The sequence below is a fragment of the Poecile atricapillus genome, chromosome Z, assembly GCF_030490865.1.
Source record: "Poecile atricapillus isolate bPoeAtr1 chromosome Z, bPoeAtr1.hap1, whole genome shotgun sequence".
NCBI classification, from domain to species: Eukaryota; Metazoa; Chordata; class Aves; order Passeriformes; family Paridae; genus Poecile; species Poecile atricapillus.
In genome coordinates, this window is record NC_081289.1 from 25,948,271 (window position 1) to 25,973,247 (window position 24,977).

Genomic DNA, 24,977 nt, shown 5'->3' on the forward strand with positions numbered 1-24,977 from the left:
AAAGGAACAGCTCTTCCTGGCTGGCTGGCAGACAACAGGCTTGGAAAGAATTTGCGAAGTCACCAAGATCCATCATTTATTCCCAGCAGGTGTTTCTGAAAATAAGTTTCAAGAGTTTCAAAGAGCCTGGAAGAAACAAGCCTCTCATCAGGATAATGCAGGGATGCGTAACTATAGGAGTAGCAATTTAGAAATAAATCGGTATTAAAATTTAGTATTTTACTGCCAGACAGGTCAGACAAGCAAAGGAGGAGAAACCCAAACAAACCACACCACGGCGGACACCAAAGCAGCAGGTGCCACTTCACAGGGATGTCAGTCCGTTTGCATCAGGCACTGCGCTGTCAAGTGCTCCGTGCCTCTCTCCTCCAGGACTTAGGTTTGAAGAAAGCAAAAACCACAAAATCCAGGGTCCACTTCTGTCCAAGTCAGAGCACACCCAAAGCCAACGGCATGGAAAGGCCCACCCCTCTTCTCTTCCTCAAGGCCAGACTCATGGGACGCCAGAGGCTCAGATCCAGGAACCAAGAGATCCTGAATCAGATTTCACATAACTCTCGCCTGTTCCAAGGCTGCAACTGCAGAGATCAGCTCAGGTTTATTTTTAGGCGCTCCAGTCCTGTGCTTTTTTTTCCAGTAATTCTGATCAAACTTGTTCCTGGAATTCAGAAAGAGGTTCAGCCACAAGACCATGTCCTGTGTCTAAGATGCAACTCCCAGCAAAGGTGCCAGGGTCATTAAAAGAAAAAATGACAGATGCTGGCATCACTTTATCATTTTCTACTTTATTACTTCAAATTAACAACCACGATAAAGCTCAAAAAAGTCCAATATTTACACAGGAAAAAAGTACAAAATCCCCCCCAAAGTTCTTCAGGTTTTTTTTTTTGTTTTTTTAAATTACAAAGTAATAAAAAGTTTTGCTCTTTAATTAAAAAAAAGAGAGAGACAGTAAGAGGGGTAAATAAATTAGGAAAAAAACAGGGAGGAAAAATAAAGTGTTAAATAGAAAGGGTAAAAACAAACAAAACAAAGACTAACCCCACCCTCCCCGCCCTGCCAACAACCCATCGGCTCCACACTACAGTGACAGTGTGTCTGCTACAGGCCATAGGTCGCAGTGGTGATCATTGTGTTTCAAAGCCCAAGTGCCACAAAGCAGCTTGAGTATTCCTAAATTATATTTAAAAAAAACTAAAGTGGGGGGGGGAAAAGGAGGGGGGAGACGGGTGGGAGAGGGCAGGAGGGGATTGTGCATGTATTGGTGGATCTTACTTGGGGTTGCATGAGGAAAGGAGAGAGCAAGAACCATTGCTCTGAAAGAACTCCAAACTCCAGTTTCTGTGCGCCCCTCTCTTCTCCTCAAGTCCCACACTCTCTCCGCAGGAATTAAAACAAGTTTTAATTAAAAAATAAAAATAGAAAAACACGCACAGCCAGACAAAAAAAAAAAATAAAGACCCCGCTGCAGGGATGAGAAGTATATTTCTCCCTGTGTCAGCTCCAACAATCCCATTCTCCATGGGACCAGGTGCCTCTCCAATGAGATCCCTCAGCGTGTGAGGACCACTTGGAACAGGGAAGGCTGGCACTTCTCCCAACAGCCAGAAAAGAAACCGCAGAGAAGCCACCCAAGGAAAGGAAGCCCGAGTCAATGATTAGGCTGTTGCCACAATTCCCCTCACAGCTTAAAATGTGTTTAATGCTTGAGAAAATAAATTCCGTTATAATAATAAAAATCAGACTTCTACCATCACGTGTGGCTGGAATCTGATTCCCTCCTGGCCCACAAGGCTCCTGAAAAGAACAAAACCAAAAGAAAAAGACCAAAAAAATACTTCACCCACCCACCACCAACCCCTGCCCTCAGAAAAAAAGGAGAGCAAAGTTTAAATTTATATGGCTAGAAACCATATGATTTGAAAACAATATTATTAAAAAAAAAAAAAATTAAAGCAGGAGAAGAAAAAAAAATAAATCAAAACCAGGAGCAGAGTCAGGAGAGGGAACTGAGGGTAGCCAGTGGGGGCAGCAGTAGGGGCTGGGGGGCAGTGCAGGTGTTCCCACACGGCTCCCACGTCGACAGCTCCTCGGAGGCGCTCACGCCGGGGACAGGTGGCCCTCTGGAAACGGCTCACACCAGCACGGGGGCACAGCTCGACTCCTCATCGTTGGCAAAAAGAAATTCTGTTGGGTTTTTTTGTTTGTTTGTTTTTTTGTCTTTTATTATTTTTTTAGGTTTTTGTTTGTTTTTTGGGTTTTTTGTTTTTTAAAAGAAAAATACAGTGAAGACACTAAAAAGAGAATTCAAAAGAGAGAAAAAAGCAAGAGATGTTAGGAGTAAAGGCTTTTCCCAGCACTTCCATTGCCAGTTGGAGTGTAACAAATCAAATCAGCCTTTTCTTCTACACTCCTGCCTCCCCTCAGAGGTACCTCGCCCAGCTACTGTGGTTTTCTCTACAAGAGGCACTCAGTAGCTGTACAAAGTCTTGCACACTTGATTACCTGCTCAGCACCCTCCACCCCAACACTGTCACACTGCCAGAAAAGCATTCATGAGGAACTAATGAAATGGCTCCCCAGCCCAGCACCTTCTCCACCCTTCCTATCCTCCTGGAGAAATGGAAGCTACCTTTACAACTAAGACAATCTGTCCCCTCAAGGTTTTGGCAGTTAACGTTACTCTCTCCTCTGAAACCAAAAAACATCTCAAAATAAGGTGAAAGGAAAGGAAATATACCAATCCCCCACAACAACATAAAGTCTTAACTTAAGGCTTTTTTTCCCAGCAATTTCCTCCTTAGGGGTTCCCAGGCATGAGTACAGGCTCACCTAAGCAAACACTGGTCCAGTGGCAATTGCTCCTCACTTCCCAAGGTGATCAAATGGCACACTTGTCTACAAAAGAAAAGGAAGAGTTGCTAAGGGCTGGAGAGGAAGAAAAAAGAAAAAAAGGCACCAAAACAGAGAGCCTGCACATTTCTCTCAGGACACCCTTCCTCTCAAGAGTTTACCGTTTTGCTTCTCCAAACCACTGTGGTCTGGAATACAAGATGAAGGCTTACTCCAAGCAAAGCAGAGAGCTAACATGGCAGTACTGAGCATGGCCTCCAGAAAATACAAAACATAAGAGCAAGGGTGTACCACTCCCCATATCACACCAGAAGCTTCCAGCTCATGTCAGCTCCCGCAAATCAGGCAAAAACTGCTCTGGGGCCTGTAGACCTTCTGGGACATCCTGGCCAAGGCCAGGAATACTGCAGCAGGAGCCCACCTGTGATGCTGAAATCCGTGACACTTCTTGCCGCCCTGTGAGGTCAGATGAGGAGACGTTGGCAGGAGCTCCTCGGTGTAACCTCATGCTGACCTTCCGCTCCCTATCCACTCTTGAGATTGCTCTGGGGGACGTGTTGCCTGTTGGGGCACAGAAATGTTGAGACAAGAATATTACAATATCAGTTTTGGTTTCCAGCCAACAACAGGGGTGGCACCCTCCCCCAGCTTTCCCACCCCCCCTCACCAGACTGCTGGATTCGGGAGGTGGGGGTGGAGGCCATGGGCTCGGTGACATTGCGAAGACGGTTGGCAGTGGCTCCGGCAGGTGGGCCAGGGGGCAGCGCTCGCGTGGCTGACCCTCGGAGTTGCCCCATCCTCTCCTCTCGCTCATGCTCTCGCCGCTCCCGATCCATATCCTCAGGGTTCCGGGCTGCTCCCTGAGTAGAGAAACCCCCACACCACACACACAGCTGTCAGGCAGGAGAAACAGCAGCAGCCCCGGACAGAAAACACACGGTGCTCCATCACGCCAAGGAAGTGGGGCCCTTCCCCAAAACTCCCCCCACCATCTTGCACTGCACCAAGAAAGGACCTCATTCTATTCCAAAACAAAACAGATAAGAAAACACATGAACTACAGCTGTTATTGCAATCCACATCTGTATCCCAGCTTCAAATATAGTTCTCTCCCGAAAAATTCTCTCTACCTACCTCTAGCTATAGATCTACTGACACACGTGCTCCATCAGACAAACTCACTAATACAACAGTAGCTATACCCCCAGTTAGTTATACACCAAACAACTGCGTCTTTTACACTCTACCTGGTCCCGTTGCTCAAGCTGTTCACCAGCAGTAAGCACAGACAGGCACAGGCAGTTTCCAACCTTCCTCCCCCGTGGTTTTTATCTCCATGATACAAACCAACCCTGGTCCAGCCCTTTTGCCAAACACACTCACAAATTTTAGCATGTTCCAGTCAAAGACGTAGTCGTAGGAGAAGCCTTGGCGGTGGAAGAGGTTGCGGAAGAGTTGCCGCAGGTACGAGTAGTCAGGTTTATCATCAAACCTCAGTGAACGGCAGAAGTTGAGGTATGTTGAGAACTCAGCTGGGGAGAGCAGAGAACAGCTGATGGCTGTTGTTTGCCATCCAACCTCCCTGGTCCCACCATGGAGCCACTGCAGCCTTTCAACAGCAGCTTGCTGAACCAGGACAGCACAAACACAGAACTGTGTAACACAAACTGAGCCTGCTGGTGGCAGCGCTTTGGCCACCAAAAGGACTCCATCTTTCTTTTTACCAGAGAAAATCTTATGCATCTCCTTCTGTTGGCTTCTCGAAGCAAGACTAGCAAGTCACAGCACCTGCTGAAGGACAGCAGGAATGCAGGCCTAAAGAGCTGGAGATGAGCTTTGGGAAGTTCAACTCAGAGCAGAAGTCCTCCTATCTCAGTAGCCTGTCATAAGCAGTGGCCAGAAGTAGATGAGAGGAGAAAGAGTGAGGCAGGTACGTCTGATACTTCCACTGACATTAGCTCAACACCTACTTTCAGCTCCAGGAACTTCCTGATCTGGATGTAGTTCCTAACTATTTAGTAATCCTCACAGGATCTCTTCCACATACTTGTTCTGTCTCTCCTTGAACTCCTGTAAGATTTAAGTATCCACAACATCTTCTGCGAAGGAGTTCCACAGGTCTACTACTGGCTGTGTGAAGAACCATATCCTTTTGTTTTGAAGCTGGCAGAAACCAGCATTGTTTCAATTCCAATAAAAAAAACTACGGCCACGAAATTATCAGCTCCCATCCAAACTTCTGTAGGCATAGCCAAAGAGAAGACTTTTATCATCTTTCTACCCACCTCTTTTTCCAGCAAACTTGTTACTTGGGCAGAAATCAACTCACCTCTGGTCACCCTTTTGGCCCTTTCCTGGGCCTTTTCTCATTTATACCATATCCTTTGTGAAACCGTGGGATGGACCAGACCTACGCAGTGCATTCAAGGTGCAAGAGGGCCATGGATTTATGCACACTGTTTGGGCTTCTTTTCTAGTAATTCCTAACACTCCCTTTCCTCAGCAGCCACTGATCACAAAGTTGATGTTTTCATAGAACCATCGATTGTAATTGCAACAGCTCATTGGTGAGTGGCACTGGTCAGCCAGCACCTACTATTGTGCACATGACATAAGGACCAAGACTTCTCTCTGTTCTCACATGCATTACTTCATGTTTACCTACAAAGAACTGCATTTGACACTTTACTGCCTTGTTATTCCTGGGATTCCTCATTAACCAGTAAAAATTCAGCATCATCAGCATACCTTCTCAGCTCAATGCCCACCCCCCTTTAAAATGCTCACAAAGTCCTAAAGATCCCCTCCTCTCAGCACTCTCATGCCCTTACTAATGTAATTTTGACTGTTCACAAAAACACATTTCCCACTTCTGAACCCGAACTGTACCACAACTTTTCTGTTATCCTTCTCATCACCAGTGTCAGCAGCACATCTTTGTCTGAGGTACTGGGCACTGCCCTTTAGGATTCAGGATTCCGGGGAGTTTCAGCAGGTGAACAAGCCAAGCGGCAGACAAGACAGCCATCAAGTTGAGAGCACTTACAAGGGTACCCTTTGCAGAGCACCTCGATGGGCGTTGACATCTTTTTCTCGCTGATCCTCTCATACTTTTGGCGCTTGGTGGCAGCCTTGAGGCCCTGCCAGGGCAGCGAGCCCAGGTTGAAATACATGAGCACATAACCCAGGCTCTCCAGGTCATCACGGCGGCTTTGTTCTGTGAGAAGTTACAAAGGGGCAAGGAGTGAGCAGCGACCAAAACTGCTTTGGCAATCACATAGCTTTGGAGGTGAAAACTGAACAGAACAACCACCCCTCTCTCTTTTCTGGTAGATTTCTATAGATAGTCAAACTTGTAGAAGACATCCCAGAGCAAATTCCTGTGGTGATGATCATGCTACAAGAGTTGAGGTGCTCCTCTCCACATACTGCCCAACCCACTTCATAACTAATGACTCTGACTACCTCCTCACTTGGACAAGCCTTAATTCACACAAGAATTTCACATCTCAAGAACTGCTGCAGCAACCCTGCCTACTTTGCTCTTCCCAGTCCCAGAGGAAGGGCACCTACACTTCCCCACCCAGAATGATTCTTCAATCCAGGGATTAGTCATGACAGAGGTAGTCACAGATAGACAAAGCTAACAGTAAGTCCAACACAGCCCTTTCAAACACATCTTCTAATTAAACTGCTGATAGTCTTTAAGCAGAGCAGGACAAGGAACTAGGGACCCCTTCTAGTAGTAAACAACTTTGTTGATAGTTTGTTGGTAGTAGAAGCCTAACATGTAATGTGCAAAGATGTCTTTCCAGCTTGGTGACATTTTTTCAAGCTGTGGCGGAAAGGAGCATACTTTGAAGAAAAGATTCCCCTCCAAATGGGGAATGACTGTGTAACTAGCATCACTACCAAATCTACTCCGACCAAAGGTTGCCTTTGCTTCCCATTGGAAGGACCCATCTTTAGATGCTTACTTATAAAACAAAAGAAATTGGATCACAAAAAATACCCCAAACATTTCACACTGACCTTGTTCTCTGGAATAGACAAGCCATTTTAAGTTTCAAGCTAGCTCAAGAAAGACTTGATGCAGAATCTCAACAACTGCAAATATTGCCTGGTTAACTCCTCCAACATTGCTTGCAAATTCATCTATAAATCTTGCCAAGATTGTCTTGCTCTTGTTTCCCTCCCAAATAAAATAAACACTTTTGAGAAAGTATTTTACATCTCCAGAACAACAACAACTGACACAGATAACAGGCAGGCAAAATATGGCTTAAAGGAAAGCACAGGGATAGAGGAAAGACTAAAGATCTTGATTTATCATATTAATTCACTACAGCACAATTTGCTGGATTCAGTGCCACATCCTGGAAGATGCTGCAGATTATGTACTAGTCTGTGGGCTGTATCAGATGCATGCTACCACCTGCCCCATTCAAAGCCCAGTAGATCACTACAGCTGTCCCTTTTTCTGTTAGCTGAGCTGAATCCTGACAGAAGAGTACCTGTAGCATGTCACAGATACACATGTAACAACACAAGCTGTGGGGCACAAGACTCCTTCTTCCTCATGAATCTCTCTCATAACCTCCTAGTTGTTTTGAGAACTGAGGGCTTGGCAAGTTAGAACTGTTGAGGGGGGAAAAAAAAAGTACTGTGGTTGCAGAAGAAAAGGAGGGTCTCATCACTCCATAACTGATAGGAGAGATCATTTGGGTTAAAGCACATGAAACTCCATCAAAATGCCACGTTCCAAGATGGCAGAGGAAAGAGCAGCCCTGAACATTCATGAAGTCTTACTTTGAGCATGTAGAAATCACAGCATTTTTTGACCTCACTAACTTACTGTCTCAAGTTGCCCACTTTAAAGGGGCTAATACTTCCTAATCTTATCAGGCTACTGCCAAAGACAATTACATGACTGTCTGGGAGATACTTAGATGCTATGACAGGAGCAGAGAAAAGAAACCCAGTTTTGCATTTAGCCTAAGGTTGGGATACGTGTACTCTCAGAGGGCTGTGATTACTCACCATGCATATCAAATAAACAAAACTAAACAATATTGGCTAATGACCTACATCCTTAGACAGGAGGCATGTGGAAATGGAGTCAGAACACACACCCAGGGCTTGAAAGCACAGGAGACAAGGATAACCTCAGTCCTGTAGTCTTGCCAGCCCTTGACTTATCCACACTGTAGCTTTAACACCTCTAGCTGTGGCTTCTTGACTAGAGCATGGTGGTTCCCATCAGAGGAGTAGGGAAAGGCAGGGCAGGAACCAGAGAAACCTACTGAACAAGCAAATCAGCCTTTCAGGAATAAATCAGGATGCTGCCTCCAAAATCCTTATTGGACTCCAAACTGCTTAGGGCAGGCTGAATAACACACCTCTACTTGTGTGAAGCAGGGCACTTCTGAGCACAGCCGCCAATCCCATCCAGAACGGGATACATTCTGCAAACATATGCCTGGGCACGGTCCTAGCACTTTAGGGAAGGCCAGAATTAGAGACTTGAGATTAGGGAGCCTGAAGTTAGTGGGGAATTCTACAAGCCTTCACTGAAGGCAATGAGAGGGGTTAAAAACCAAATTGGGAAGCTAACTAGTACCCATTACGTGCATGCAAACACAACTGTGTCTTAACACAGCAATACGATCAAGGAAAAACAACTGCAAGCACAACACCTAATTATTAAAATGCCAAATGATAAGTGTTTGACTGCGCTGCACTCCCCATGTTCATCACCTCACATACATGTGGTCACTGTAGCCCACTTAAACAGCTTCAGCCAGACTCAAACCTGTGATGAGTCTGAAGTACCAACACTGTGGGTCACAGTTGTGCAGCTATCTCAAAACATTGTAGCAGTCTGTCTATTACCTGTAACCCTATGTACAAGACACTGAATTAAACCCTGAAGGAGGGTAAAGGACAACAATTCCTACATCCCCTTTCTTTGTTTCATCTTCAGTTACTATTACACATCTCCTGATATTTAATTACTTTTTTTGCAGGGCCTCATATACCAACATCCTCAGGACACTAGATACCATTAAACAATGAAGAGTTAGAAATAAAACTTTACCTCTACACACCAAGGAAACATTATTTAGTGTTACTACCTTCCACTTTTAGAAACCTGACGATCAGTGACTAACTCTTAGTATCCCTGGGCTGCAAGAAAAAAAAAATTAATCTCACTTTGGAGTTTGAAAAGAGAAAGAAAAATACAAGTGACGTGAATGCATCCGCTGAGCAAGTCAGTCCAGAAGCAGGATTATAGTCATGACCTGTGATATCACACCACACTTCCTCTCTCCATTTTATCTCACCTCTCCTACAACGACGGTTTTTTTTTTTGAAAGCAAATTTTATGAAAAATGTCTTCTTCATAAGACACTCATCGTTTCCCCCCCTCCTTCACAAAAGTCCTTCCAATAGAGAAAACACAAGGTTGCCTTCCCACACAACCCAGCATGACCTCTCAAACCCAACCCACTCTGCAAGCAATCTCCTGCCAGTTCCCTCCCACCTCCAGCAAGGTTCCCAGCTAGCCCACATCTTCACTCCCTTCCCAAAGCAGGGTCCTCAGAAGCCAAGTCAGGGCTGAGTGGCAGGACAGGACAAGACATGCTTGGGCAAAGACCAAAGACTAAGGACTGGTTGCCTTGGACACAAAGTTCATGACAAAACGTGTTTCTTTGCAGCCTAATTTATCTCCTGGTCCTCCTGTCCAAAGAGTGTTTTGTTCCACTCTGATCCTACCAAAGTTATGCTGCTCCCATGCAGAACTCCCTAGAAATCGGCTGTCCTCCCTGGAGCCAGCCCAGCAGCAGGCAGGCTTAACCAAGCAATGTTTTCCTGATTACATACTCAGATCTGATCTTGCACATGCTGGACTAGAGTTCCCCTTTCTCTCCCCACTGCATGGCAACAGCCTTTAAAAACACACAAGAATTTGGAATGGGTGACAGAGGGCAGGATGAGCAGGAGGACTCATGATCTGCACAGCCTATATCGATACCATCTAGGACATTCATTTGGAAAGGCACTGCCCCCCCCACTCCCTCTGTCACCCAGACAGAGACCATCAGGCTTCTTCCAAGACTGTCTCCTGGGCACCCTGGGCATCTATTTCAGACATTACAGGCTACAGTGGGTGCAAGGGACTCTCATCCCTAGAGCATGTGAAAATTGACTGGAATGCGTGAACCAAAGCCTGCACAGTCCAATGACTCTCCCAATGGCAAGTCTCCAGCTGTGGAACCCTCCCCAATTTCGCCTCCTACTTTTTTCCCCAGTCACTGGGAAAAGAATGTGTTTCCTCCAGACATCGGAATGCCCAACCCTTAGCTTGCAAATTCAAATAAAGGCATTTATTCATTTGCTATTCCTGTCACACAAATACCCTGGCACCTGATTCCTTCCCTCTCCCTAGACCACATTAAGGTAACATTAAGACAGAGAATTTAGTCTCTGAAAAGTCAAAAAATTCAAGTGATGGTTCCCATAGCAATGCTGCTAACTCACAAACATCTCTGTCATATACCCTGTGGCAAGGTCTTGAGAAACAGGAACTCCAGATGAAACCCAAACACTCCCACCCCCTTTCCTCCAGGCAAGTCATGTAACCTTTATGCCATTCAGGGCAACTATCTGCAACGTGGAGATAATACACCCGAGACCTGTTGCGCAGAGTAACTCACACCCAGACTTTCCCGAAGCAAAGGGCATGGAGAGAGCGGCGGCTGCACTCAGACTGATGGCATATGCAATTTGCCCTTGGATTACTGTTTAGACATTGTTTGTTCATCCTGACATACAAGCCAAGCACCAGTAGTAAAGGGCTAAGTTGGGGTGGAATGAATAATGAAGTCGTTCAAAAGCCACAACCAGACATTTAGCCTCTCGTGATCAGTTCAGGCAGAGCAGGCACACACAAAAGAATCGACAGACATAGCAGTGAGAATTATTTTGTGCATGTCTCCTTGTGGCAGTTACCATGGCTGTGGAAATCTTCACTGAGAATTCAATGGAGAGTCAGTTATATATATGCAGGTCAAGCCAAAATACAGAAGGCCAACTCAGAAAGATCTATGAGAACTATTTTTATAACATGGAAGAGGTCAGGAGATTACAGCCCACTCTCAACACACAACACTCCCCATTTTGATACAAATAAAGCATTCTCCATCTAAAGTTATATAGTATTAAGCAAGGAAGACAATGGGAAAACCTGCTTTATTTTCTGCAGGCCAAGTACTGACTTCTGATATCTGAGAAATATCTGCAGGAGGGGAGAACGCAGGAAGAATGAGGATGTGAAATCCTGTGAAAGCTGTTAATTTACAAGGTTTGAATGCCTCGCTCTGATTTTCAAATTCCAAGGTTAGGTTATACACTTCAGAAGAAGGGCCTCCCAGAGATACAAACAATCTGTAAGCACAGCAGATAATTCCCTGGGCCCAACAGGCAAGACAGCATCCGTGGTTTTGCTCCTTAAAGTTGCCAGTCAACAGCAGAACCAAGTCAAGCCTGCTCCAAATGGACCCTACACTAACTAAGGAAGGCTCACACTGTGAACAAAGTTTAGCCAAAATTTAGCAGAGAAAGGAGGTCAAATGCTGGAAAGAAGTTTTTGGACAGAACAGAAAACTACAAGAGGTTTTCAACTATGTTCCTCACAACCACCAGGGGCTGACTCCCAGGACAAGAGTTTGGGTGACTTCAGGAGGTTTAAGTGCTGTGGGTACTAACCTGCACAAGGTTTTTACAAAATCTGGGATGGTCATCACCAGTGTAAGACCTGTCTTAACACTCAGCACTCTTTTCCAGCCTAGTTTCATCCCTTCAGTACTAACCATACACATTAAGGACAGAACCCTACTTCCCTGAAGTTGCCTCATTGGGTATGTGCAGTTCACAGACACATTTGTATTTTGAAGGCCTGTGACAGCCAATCCTCAATCATGAAACAGGGGTATCCAGGTAGCTGGAAGCCTCCCCTCATTCCAGCTTCTTGTACATACCCAGCACATCCTCATCCTCGGTGGTGGGTAACACCATATTGCAGTGGGCCTCTACCTCCCAGCTCTGACAGCTACAGAACAATCACTAACAAAGGTACTCAAGAGTAAAAAAGACAGGTTTCAACTGCACATATTCCTGAAAGCTCAGTGCCTGTGAATGTCTCCTTTACACATCTAATCAGCCTGCAGAAATTGTGCAAAGGCAGATTTAGTAGGAGCAGAGTCAGGAAGGTCACAGACATGATGCTCAATAGGGCCTCCTGCACTAAGCAGTGCACAAACACAGATCAGGAGACGATTTCTGCCTTCAGGAGCTCAGAGTGCCACCACAGCAGCAGAAGTAACACAGTCGGTAGCATTTATTTGCCCACCATCAAGGCAGGTCAGCAGCAGTCAGGCAAAGACCCAAACTCCCTCCTTCTGGGGACATACAACCTCCCCTGGAAAGCCCCACCAAGAGGCAACAGCAAGCAGGCTCACCAATTCCCAGGTGGGTGTTGATAGAGGCATAACGGGCTGTGCCAGTCAGATTCTTGTTTTCCCGGTAAGGGATGTGCTGGTGGGTCCGGGCGTCTCGGTACTTCTTGGCCAAACCAAAATCAATGATATATACTAGGTTGCCCTTTTTGCCAAGGCCCATAAGGAAGTTGTCTGGCTTGACATCCCGATGGATGAAGTTCTTGGAATGAATATACTCAATACGGCTGATCTGGAGGAGGGATAGATAAATAAATAAATAGTGAGAGAGGCAAGAAACAAACTTATTTTAAATGCATCTGTTAAAAACAGTACCCTGTCCAAGACACTGGCCTGTCAGAGCAAGAAAAAGACACCTTGCATTGAACATCAGCGATGACAGCCAAGGAAAAGACACGCTCTGGATGCTGCAGGATCTGGAGATGGAATTTAACCCTGCACACCAGCCCAGTCCTCACTCTGGGAAGGTCACCACTAACATCACAAGGAAGGATGGGAAGCAAGTCTATAGGGACTAAAACTTTGAGCTTCAGCATTAACAGCTGTCAACTTTGAAACTTAGCTGGGCTAGGAAAGGAATGGATCTGTCCAGAAGAGCTAAGGGCATGAGCAGTGGAATTAAGATAGGTGCCAATAATTCATCATGCAGGCAAAAGTATCTATGTGTGCAACACTAACATGAGGCAACCAGCAGGCAAAGGAAGGAGGGATGGAGATAAGGAAATGCCACGAGTGTCTAGGTTCCAGGCCCCCAACTTCATCAAGAAATAGAAAGCTGGCAGCCACTTGTGCTAAATGAAGAAAGCCTGGGATACAGCAGCTCTCAAGCAGAGGGGATGGGAGGGGAGTGTGTGTGGGGAGGAAAAGGCATGGAAAAGGAGAGTAGGCACAAATGCTTCCAGAGGAAACTTACCATCTGGTCTGCCAGCAGCAGAACTGTCTTGAGACTAAATTTGCGGGAACAGAAGTTGAAGAGATCTTCCAGGCTGGGCCCCAAGAGTTCCATCACCATCACATTGTAGTCTCCCTCTGCTCCACACCACTTAATGGAGGGGATACCCACTGGAGAAAGAAAAGGATTAAGCCCAGGGAACAGAGAGAATAGATGTTGAATCCCCTGCTGAGAAGATCATGTGTAACACCAAATAATTTATTTTCTAAATCCCTCCAGAATAATTTCCTTCCCCAACCACTCCCCCGGCCCCATCCTTTCCTCCCCATCTCACCTCCTCCCTGCATCATCTTGTAGAACTTGCTTTCAATGTGGAGCTGAGGATGCTTGGTTTTGACACATTCCAGTTTGATGGCCACCTCTTCACCAGTCGCAATATTGGCTCCTGCATAGGAATGAGAGTGAAATGAAGATTGCACAAGCTTCTACTGAAGTTAAACACTTTTAACAAGGCCTGTAAAGATGCCAAAACCTTAAGATTTGCCCTGAAATTTTTTCTCTATGACAGAAATAAGATTCAGCCACTTCATACCATTTCCAGCAATGCCAGTTGTAAATGCAAGCCCAGAGAGAGGCACATGAATAGGAAACCAGGTCTGATACTGAAGTCAGTCCAGAACAACAATCCTACTCGTGAACTGCCTTGTTATCTCAAAAGGTGCCAGACTTTGGAAGGTCAATCTGCACATATCAACAGTACCTAAACTGAGTGGAAGTTGTATCTTCCTCTGTTCATAATCCTGGCCCCTGAACCCAAGCAGCCCCTAAGGCAGTGATATGGAGTATCTCTTCCGCAGCAAAATTACTGGTTACCTCAGTTACATCATTTCAATGCAGCCAATTAGTTCAGGATGAGACATTACTAACATGCCAGCTCTCTCTGCTTTCTCCACAGCACTGACCTGCTCAATATAGAAAATTTCTAAATCCCCAGCTTCTCTCTCTCCTGAGGGTTTTAATAATACCTTTATCTTTTGCCAACACAGAAACATTTGCTATTATCACAAATTAGAAGCATGAAGAAATAAGCAGAATCTGGTCCTGAATTAAGCTGCCTGGACACCTTTGTTGAAGGTATTGCTAGACACTTTGCAATGACACTAAACCACCACCCCACACGCCTCTCTCTGAAAACAACTGAGCTGCCAGCTGCAAAAGCTAGCACTCTGGACCCAAAGTGCACTGTCAAAGAAGGAACAGGCTGCTCTTTTTCTTGTACTAGCTGAAGGGAGTCCAGATGTTTCACATCATCCTAAAATGGAAAGGAGTATCTGTACATGGGTCACGGGAATGACACTCAAGACTTGCTTCTCTCCTCCCCCACCATGCCTGCTTCACACACTCTGACAAGCCCTTCCTTGTATCTGGAACTATTAGAAATTGCACTTAAACACAAATCGGAGAGCAGCCCTGATTGCGAGCAGCTTATGAGCACTGTTGTAAAACAAACGACTCCAGAACATGCTTGCCAAGCATCAGCTGGACTCAAAGGTGATGTTTTGCACATATCCCATAGCTAGTTTTGGTAGGTCTGGCTAATTTGTGCCTCCTGAACTCCATGATAAGACTTTAAGAGTTCACAAGGACAAGCTGCAGATAAATCTCTTCACTTATCCTCTTTCACACACCACCTCCAGAGCCAGGAACAAAAGAAAAGAAGGAAATGTTCACACAACTGGATTGTTTCTCCCCATGGATCCTAAAGAGATCCATCTCCAGTTGAAGAGTTCTGGCTTGTACACAAAGTTAGCCAAGAGCTGCTTGCTAGCAAAAACACACAATCTAGATGCTGCAGTGCCGGGTTGAGACAGACAAGCTGCTAGGAATTTGTAAGAGAGCAACAAAAATGATCAGGGCCTAGAGGGATTGATTTACTAAGGAAGATTAAAAGAGCTAAATATGTAACATAGACAAGAGATATAACTAAGAAGGGTGGGGAGGAAGAATGGGACATGACAACAGTCTACAAATATTTGAAGGCTGTAAACACTAAGGAGGGAGAGGAATTATTTAGGGTGCTCTAAGGGAGGGGAAGGAGGAGCAATGGGATTAATTTAATACAGATTTTAACACAGGATCCAGGAGAAGAGAAAGGGAAAAAAACAGAAGTAGAGGTAGAAACATTTGCGCAGTGATTACTTTTGAAAAGATGCTGGCATTTTCCACTTAAAAACTGGTGTTCAGAAAAACAAGTCTGTACATCCCTTCACTCCACCACAGGACCCTTCTTAAAAGCATCAGGCAGTGCAAGAAGGAAAAGAGCAAGAAAAGGGACTAGTATCTGTCCACCTTTTAAATTAGTGTTCAACCACTGGCCCTCATTCAGCATGGAAAACACCCAGGACATACAAAAAACATAAGAGTACTTCCTTCCCTTGTCTCTTTGAACACTTCCTTCCCTTGTCTCTTTCCTCTGCCTTTGTGAAGACTTTCCTCCAAATCTCTGAAGCAGCTCCCTTGTCTGTTCCCCAGAGGGAATTCTTCCTTCTCCCAATACATTTTCTGACACACAAGCAATGATGAGTCTCTCTGACTTTTTGCAGCATTAGCATTTCGAATGAACCCAATTCCCAGAACATGAATGGTGGAAACATGAATGAGTTCTCCGCATTACCCCTGCTGTTCAGAAACATGAAGATGTATCCACCTACTAGGATGTCTGCAGGTAAGGAGTGTTATCTGTGAGCACAAAAAGCTGGAAAAGGGAAAGCAGGGATAGCCGTCAAGAAGACTCCGATTCTTCCAAATGTGATTATGCGATTCAAATGCTCAGATGGCCTTCAGCCCCACGCTCTCCGTAGCCCAAACACAGATGTTACTTAGAGAAAGAGGAAACAACCCTGCAGCCCAGAAGAGCACAAGCAGACTCAGAGGATGGTTTGGGTTGGAAGGGACCTTAAAGATCCCCTAGTTTCCATACCTCTGCCATAGGCAGGGACACGTTTCACTATACCAGGTTGCTCAGAGCCTCATCCAACCTGGCTTTGGACACTTCTAGGGATGGGGTATCCACAACTTCTCTGGGATACCTCTTCCAGTCTCTCACCACCCTCATAGCAAAGAATTTCTTCTTAATATCTAATCTAAACCCTTTTCAGTTTAAATTCATTCCCCTTGTCCTATCACTATGCGCCCTTGCAAAAAGTGTCTCCCAGTCTTTCTTGTAGGCTTCCTTCAGGGAGGGAAGGCTGGAACTAGGTCACCCCAAAGTCTTCTCTTCTCCAAGGCTGAACAATCTCAATTCTCTCAGCCTTTCCTCATAATAGAGGTGATTCATCCCTCTAATCATTACTGTGGTCCTTCTCTGGACCAATCTGGCCTATTCTTTGCTGAGAGGGTCACTGTCTGAACTCTTCAAGCTTCTTCCCTCTCCAAACCTCACCACGTCTACAAGTTGCTCCCTGTACTATTTCTTGGCTAGAGATCCACCCAGATTGAGACCACCACTAGCGAGGAGGGAATTTAAGGGCAGGAGTCTTTCTGATCCTTTGTTCCATGCTTCGACCACCATCTTTTTTAAAGCTACAAGTACAAAAGCAACAGTTCTGTGCTCTCTTCACAGACTGGAAAGCACCATGTTTCAGACAAATACAGCAGAGTCTGCTAGCTTCAGCCACTCGAGAGACTGAATGTAGGATGGGGGATAATTCCTAACATCCTCCCCCAGTCTCGCTCCGCTGTGGGGGCTGCACAAATTCAACTCATTCATCACAAGCTCTTTGAAACAGGGCCCCGGGGACAGAGGATGTCACCGGCTGAACAGGATCTTTTCAGAGCGAAATCCTACTGCATGTCTGATACAATAAACACCACCCTCCCTGAGCATCGGGGGCAACGGGCAGAGGCCCTGCACTCCCCACCGCCTGTGCCCCTCTGCACAGCCTGCCGAGGGAAGAATGGAGGGCTGGGAACAGATGGATGAAGGCAGATAGGGCGAGAGAGAGTTAACAAGCCAGGAAACAAAGGGAAGGCACTCCCCTCCCAGCAAGGGAGGAGCCTGCCACCAGGAACTGTCCCCAGCCAGCTCAGGTCCCAGCATGCTTTGTCTGCCCAGATCCTCTCCACCACCAGTGTGCATCCCGGCCAAACGATTCCTATACGTCCAGCAATCCTCCCCTGCCTCTTGGCCAGAACCTCTGACAAAGCACCTCCTCCTCCAGCGGCCCAAAGGTCTCGGCAATTCCTCTGTAAACTGGGTTTTGCCCTTCTGAACAAGCATTTTTAGAGGTAAATGAGCTAGCCAAGGCCCATGGGCAGCCTGATCTCATTTCCCACCCTCTCAAACCAACGTGGGGAGAATATTTCACCTAGCACACCTATTCCTAAAAGTAGGGCACAGAAGGAACGTGCTTCAAGACCCAGCTAAGGATTAACACAGTCCATCCTTTGTGTCTACTCATGTAGAAACCCAAGTTTCCTTCTGACAGACAAAAAACCTAAAACAAACCCCAAAGAGGACAGCAATGACACTAAACCACCACCCCATAATGCTTACAGAGCAGGTGAAGGTAATAACACTCTGAAAGAGAGAAGCTGAGGATAAACCATACAGCCCCTGCTAATCCTCAGAGACAGACAAGCCCTGCTCTGTGTCCAAACCATTATCAAAGGAGAGAACTGTGAGGTGAACCTGGTGCAGGAGAGAAGTCCTCGTGAATGAGTCCTTCTGTCTGCAGAGCAGGCCGTGAGAGCACAGCATGAGCACAAGCGTCCTCCAGACGCACCACCACAGACTACATGCCCAATCCCTCCAGGCTGGGGAGTCACCCAGGCTCCGCAAAGTCTCGCTATCACTGCTTCAAAACATGCTGGCTTGCACCTCAAGGAACATCACAAGGGCTTTGATACTGCATTCAAGTAACTTGGTTGAATCCTGCTGTGCTCACCACACCGGGTCACTGGGCTTCCTCTGTTTGGTGACAGCCAAGGCAGGCACAACCCCCTCACCAGGGGCTATTTTCCATACCTGCTTTGCACAGGTGGATGACCTGTTACATGGTACAGAGCAATACAGGATCAGGCCTTTCCATTTTTTCCTCTCCTCACATGTACCCCAGATGTTTCGCAAGAGCCTGACAATTTATACTGTCCTAGAGAGGATCTGGAACAAGTGTTAGCATAGGTGGAAAATGCTGTGTCTGAGCTATCACCCCTGAATCCTAGCACTTGGGAATTAAAAGCACCCAAGACACTGACTAGTTGGAGGGTCACAGAGGAGCGGCATACAGGAACAGGCTGCAGTAAGGGCAGCACACAGAGGAACTGGGATCCCAGGTCCATTATCTATCATCTTTGTTCATGTTCTGGATAAAGGTGGCAACAAAGCCTGTTACTGATGATTCCCACAGGACACTTAATCAAGAGGGGCTGCCAACACCAATCAAGAGAGAATAATAAAGCAAGAGAGAACTGGAGATAAAATCCAGAGGTTGAAAACAGACAGCGATTTACAATCACAGGAAAAAGTAATCTGAACTAGAGGTATTCAATGAAAGGGATTTGGGGAGGGATGGGAAGATGTTGGAGATCCTAAAAGATCTCTCCTACAATACAGCTGACAGTGCATTAAGGCCAATTCTGCAACCTGATAGTGTTGGTGATGGGGAAAGCCAAGGAGACCCAAAGCAGCCTATGTAGAGGCATCGCATTACAGATCACTCGAGGGTAGTCCTCCACTGCCAGGCACTGGAAATGCCACACCTTAAATGCAGTGCTGGCTCCAAGCTGCTCAACAGATGAAGAAACTAGGAAAAATTGAAGGAACAGCAAAAGTTGGGAGTGGTGGATGTACTGGGAAGCAAAATACAACTCAACAAATTAACAGTCAAGGAGCAGGTGACAGCCACCTGCAAGTACCCAAAGGGTGCAGACATCAACGCAGAGGGCAGCCCTTCTGCCAGGCTGCAGAACCACAGCAGAACAGCTAGTGGTGAGAACCAGAGACAGGTAACACCAGCCCTCATGGAAGGATCGAGCAGGCTGCTGGGTAGTCTCGTCACTCTAGCCCCACATGGTTTGAGCCAATAAAAGCATGAGCAGGCAAAGCATCAGGGAACATATCTACACATCAGCACACTGGCTTGGAAGAACTGCTACCCAGGTGACCTGCTGTAGTAACAGGAAACCCAGCACCTCATGGGCTCTGTCCACTGAGCTTCCAGCTCAGGTCGTTCCAGCCATTAACTCTAAATCCCATTACACATCCAAAAGATCTGGGCCCCAGGACTTGAACCAAGCCGGGCTCTTTGACCTGTTTTACACCTCCTTGTCTCAGATCTTTCTCTTACAGGTCCTGGACCACCTCTTCCACTACCAGTCTTCCCAAAACTGTATTCCTTCTATCCTTGAAGGAATAGCTATGACCTCCCTTTCCACCACACACTCTGTGAACAGAGTTTATACACACATACACCCAAGCTCAAGAAAAGGAAGTGAGAATGCTGGAATAGGGTGTATGACAAATATGTCCCAAACAGTCCAAATCTAAATCAGTCTGATCAAACACCTCTGTCTCCAGTATGTGGTAAGACAAAGCTGAGCTCATCCCCCTTTCTTTGCCCTGAGAAGGCCAGCAACCACTAGCAGTAGTCCATCAGTTTTTTTTCTCTTCTCCACCCCTTCCAACCTTACATGGTGCCCACAAATACCAACAGGCAAGAAAAACAACCCCAAAACAATGATGCAATTGAGAAAACCAACCTTGAGACAGACTCTCACACTCACCTAGGTAAATGTCTCCAAACGAACCACTGCCAATCTTTCTGCCCAGCCGGTATTTGTTTCCCACTCGAAGCTCCATGGTTCAGTCGTGCTGAGAAAAGAAGCACAGAAAGAGCAGTGTCAGAGCAGAAACAGGAAGTGAATCATGTAAGACTACAGAAGAGACCTCCCCATTTCACCCAGAAGCTGAGTAGTTTTAAATCTTGAAATACTTCATTTTCTACACGGCTTCTATCACCTCTCCTGATGTCCTGAATGTCCAGGGACGGCATGAGCAAGAAACACTGCAGTACCAGAACACTCTCAAGCATGTTTTTCCCATGTTCCCATTATTAGAATGAAGCATGATTGAACCTCTTCCCCAACATTTTGCTCAAAGACTGGGGAGGGGTTCAGGAAACCCCTTCTGAGAAGGTTTCAGTGTGTGATCACGCCACACTACTGTAAAGAGGTACTGCTTCTTGCACCTTACAGTACCTGGCACTGGCCTTGTGAGACCAGAAGGGTTAGGCATAAAAAGCCCTGTGAGGAGTTTCTCTCTGACACAGCCCTACCCCAACACCTCAGCGGTGGTGAAGCACAGGAGCCAAGGGTTGCAAGAGACAGACAGACTGCCAGGAGCGAGCAACTCCATCGCTCCTAGGCAGGGGCCGGCACAGGGGACAGGGAGGAGACATCTCACTGAACTGAACCCTGCCAGGCACACACTGACTAGGAACACCGCTTGCTCATCTCCACACGCTTCTGCTGATGGGATCACCACCTCCTTTGGTCTACCTGAGCCTCTCCATCTCTCTTGCCTACCTAGGTGTGCCAGTTGTTTGTTTTTAGCAGCTCAGGCCTTTCCTCATCCTTTTACCTGAGATGATTAGCTAACCCTTTGACCTGATACACCCCATCAACATGCCCAGGCTCAGCCTACTCATCTGCCACAGAAAACCGACTAGGTGGAAGGACCACAGCCACAGGGTTTGTTCTCTCTTGCCAACCTCAACTTCTGCTGCAAACACTTTGGCCAAACACAGCTCCAGCAGTTCCCCTCTTAACAGCCTTCTTTCCCTTGCCTCTTCTATGGCCGCCAACTTATTCTAGGAACCACATCTCTTCCCGAGACAGTCAATGTGTCTCCTTTTACAGGGATTTGCCACAGTCCTAATTTATGCAATGCCACATTATTAGCGTACAAAATGCAGACACAGAGCCTGTTGGGGACAGGAAAGGTGAGGAATGATTCATGTTTTCACAAGTGGGTGCAAAGAACTTTCCCTTGCTGGAGCCTGGTGGGAAGAAAGCATCACTGAAGGAAAGAAGGCAAAAATGGCCTTGCTAGAGAGAAGTACAAAAAAAATAATCCCAGCTACAGGATTCTGGGCATACTATAAACCCAGAGCTGCTTCTCCTGCCCCAGGAGATGGGATTACAGAAAGAAGAATGGACGGGCTGCGGAGATGTACAGGGAAATAATCCTATCAAGGCATTCAGGGGACATTGTGAACCCTGAAAGCGGAGCTGCAAGTCACCAGAAACCACACACACAAAACACCCAGAGGTGGAGTCCCCTCACCTAGTATTTGCTTATGCCTGTGGGTTTCTGTGCATCTAAAGTCTATAAAACCCTGTGGCTATTTCTGACTTTCTTACTACAAGGAATGTAGGCAGAGCTTTGGGAACCAAACCAGGAGGCAGGCATACCTGGGTGAGGGCGCAGCAAACAGACATGATTTTTATCCGCTGCCTGCTGTTCTGTATAACCACATTAACATACATCTGACTTGCTTACACTCCTACTCCAATAAACGATCAAAGGTCTGTGTCCCCGGGAACCTGTCACACCACTGTCAAGACAGCTCTCCATCCTCCTTCCTTCATGGAGTGTTTACCCAGGCCTGTGAGCCCCAAACACTTCCACTTGAGTCCAATTTCCAGCTGGGGCAAGCACAGCTGAGCACACGGCAGAGACCGGGCAAGAGGTTCCGGTGGGGTCTGCTCTGCACCAGGACACAGCAGGTACTGCTCTGCAATGCCACAGTCCAAAACCTAAATTCAGACCCACCCTTCTGGGACAGGCAGGAGCCAGGTTAAGAAGAGTTTCTCACACAACGAGGCAGCGGCCCTTGTAGCTGATTAAGCAACAGGCTCCAAAGGGGAATCTAAAAAATGCTCTGGGGCGCGGGGGTGGAAGCGGGAAGCAGGATAATGGAGTAAAAAAAAATCACGGTCTTGCACAGCTGTCATTTTGCCTTATCTCCCCCCCAACACACACACATACACAAGTGTGAGTAGAAAACCTGGGCGGAGGATAGCCAGAGAGCGAGAGCCTGGATTCCTGGTAAGAGGGCAGGACACACACATCCCACCCCCTCAACAACTGCTCCAGGAGTTCAAACATCTATCCCATTTGCCTCTACTTCACACACGTACCCCCACCACCATCTACAGCTTCCGCCCTTTATCTTCTGATCTTCAGGTCTACTGTTACAAAAAGGAAGAAAATTGTATCCATAAAATATATATTAATTTATATATGAAATTTATATCACCCCTCTATGTATTATTAATACATGTAAAATTTAAAAAACCATCTGTCCTTTTCACACCCCCCCCAAGGCTTCAACCCCCGCCCCCCCCCCCCCCAGTCCTGCCACCCTTTCTGCACTCTACAGCCAAGGCAGCATTCCCAGGGGCTGCAGGGCAATCATTTAGTTAAACCATTTAGTTTTCCATGAGGGATTAACACACATACAACCTCAGAGCAAGAGTGTGCTCTGCATGAGCGTTTGCATACGTGAATATCCAATACTACACAGCCTCAAAAAAAAAAATAATAATACTATCCAGCCGCCAGCGCTGCTTCCCCACACACACCATTTTGCACCAGCCCCTTTTTATATAATATAAAATACCCACGTACAGGCACAAAGGCCATTATATAAACACATGATAAGAGTTGATATCACACTGCTGTGCCAGCAACGATGGCGACCAAAGATGCGGGGACCATCTTGGGGGGGGCCTAAGAGGGGCTGGGGAGGGACAGGAGAGATGCCTCTGTCCCACCCGAGGGGGTCGGGAATGAAAAGATGCCCTGTCTAGCAAAAACCATACAAAATCAAACCCACGGCTCCATAATGGAGGCTGCCGATCCCAGCTCCGGCTTTGAGTGGAAGTGTGGGGAGTGGGGGCTGCTTTACCCATAGACCATTAAGGCTCTACACGGCTTTATTGCTTTTTTGGGGGGGGGAGGGGGGAGACGGTGTTTGAAGGGAAAAAAAGGATGAGACTGGAAAAACAGTAATTTGAACTGGCTTAAAAATATGAAGGAAAAAAGAAAAAAAATATTACATTTTGATTGAAATGCAAAACACCAATCCCCTCCAGACCCTTAGACACTTACAAAAAGGAGACCAGGAAATAAGATGGGGGGAGAAAAGAAATCCCAAGCACAGAGCATTTGAACTACATTTGAGGAAGAAATAGCCACAACAGGAAAACAGGGAAGGGGAAGGGGGGGGAACACACACACACAAAAAAAAAATTATAATAAATATGTCCCTTACACCCCCACCCCCTACAGGCAAACACTACGCGAAGACAGCCGTACCCGGGCTGTTATTTTTCCGGATAGGTAACAAAAAGCTGCCACCCCCGGGAACGGCGCTGAACTTCGCCTCGTCCCCCAACTCGCACCCGGCCGCGGCCATCGACCCCCGCCCCTACCGCCCCCCACAAGAGGAAACACCGGCCCCACAGCCCCCCAAACGCAGACACCCCTTCTCCCTCCAAAGAGGCGATGAGGGGGGCCAGGGAGAGAGACCAGGCACATCAGCGAACGGAAGGGGTGGGGGGCTAAATTCCCCGGGGGGCGGCCCCCCGCCGGGACCCCCGCAGACCCCCGCCGAAAACACACAGCACCCCCCTCCCCGCCCGGCCCCGCCACCGGCAGCCAGACAGGGCCCCGGCAGGCGGAGAAAGGGGAGAAGGGGGGAACCCCCCCCAAAAAATGTGCCGATGGCGAAGGGGGGGACCCCCTCCCCGCGCCCCCACAAAGGGGCTTTTGTCCCCCGCACCCCCCGGCCCGGCGCATCCCGCCCTGCCCTCCCCTCCCCCGCCCCCTCCCCCTCCCTCCGCGCACACAAAGAGCCGGAGGGGCCGCCTTTCCCCCGGGGTTTGCGCCCCAAGATGCGGGCGGCCGCCCCCCATACCCACCCTGACGGGAAGGGGGCCGTGTGGGGATGCTGCTCCGCCGGCTGTCAGGGGGCCAGGCGGCCGCGGCGGGGAGGATGACGGAGGATTGGGGAGGGCTGGTGGCGGCCGTGCCCGGCGCGTCCCTCCTTCGCTCGGCTCGGCGCGGCGCGGCGCTGCCTGCCGCCTCCCGCCCGCTCGCCGTCCCCTCCAGCCGGCGTGTGCTCGGCACAGCCCGGCGTTCACCCAGTTTCCATTGAGCCCCGGAGCCAAACCCACTGATGTCACCCAGCGCAGCCCCGGCCCTCCTCCTCCTCCGCCTCCTCCTCCGCCCGCCCTTAAAGGCGCAGCCGCCGCCGCTCCCGACGCCTTCCCATCCGCCGACCGTCAGCTCCGGCGAGCGGGGCAGGCACGCACGGGCTCGGTTTTGAGGGCCGCGACCCCAAAACAGGAGGTTTCTCCTCAGAGTGGAGCAACAGCCCACCCACGGCATCCCCCCACAGCAGGGTGGCCCCGCGTGGGGATGATCAAACCAGGGTGCTGGGTCCCATCGCGCTGGCAGCAGATGTCAAGCAGGGGTCCATCAGGAAGGCCCAGAAGGCCCCACAGTGTTCGGGGCTCCTCAGGAGTGAGCATGCCCCTTGGGTGAAGCACCTGCAAATCCCCACGAATTAGGAAGCAAGCGCATAAACCCTAATGTGGACCAACAAGTCCACAAGGCACCCACCACCAGATGGGTGCAATGCTGGATC

General features: G+C 47.7%; 1 protein-coding gene across 3 annotated transcripts; it reads right to left on the reverse strand.

Moving 5' to 3' along the window:
• Positions 1-1,053: 1,053 nt before the first annotated feature.
• On the reverse strand, positions 1,054-24,509 carry LOC131573628 (casein kinase I). Of its 3 annotated transcripts, none has more exons than XM_058827769.1 (11): positions 24,250-24,509; positions 20,047-20,134; positions 13,598-13,708; positions 13,285-13,433; positions 12,375-12,603; positions 5,900-6,070; positions 4,237-4,385; positions 3,521-3,713; positions 3,275-3,414; positions 2,833-2,898; positions 1,054-2,164 (listed from the first exon to the last, which is right to left on the reverse strand). In XM_058827769.1, exons 2-10 carry the CDS (start codon positions 20,120-20,122, stop codon positions 2,866-2,868), a joined length of 1,251 nt encoding a protein of 416 aa, XP_058683752.1. In that variant the 5' UTR covers positions 20,123-20,134; positions 24,250-24,509; the 3' UTR covers positions 1,054-2,164; positions 2,833-2,865. The 3 variants fall into 3 exon arrangements, with proteins under 3 accessions (XP_058683752.1, XP_058683751.1, XP_058683750.1); XM_058827768.1 differs by having other exon boundaries at positions 1,054-2,187; XM_058827767.1 differs by having other exon boundaries at positions 1,054-2,294.
• Positions 24,510-24,977: the final 468 nt, after the last annotated feature.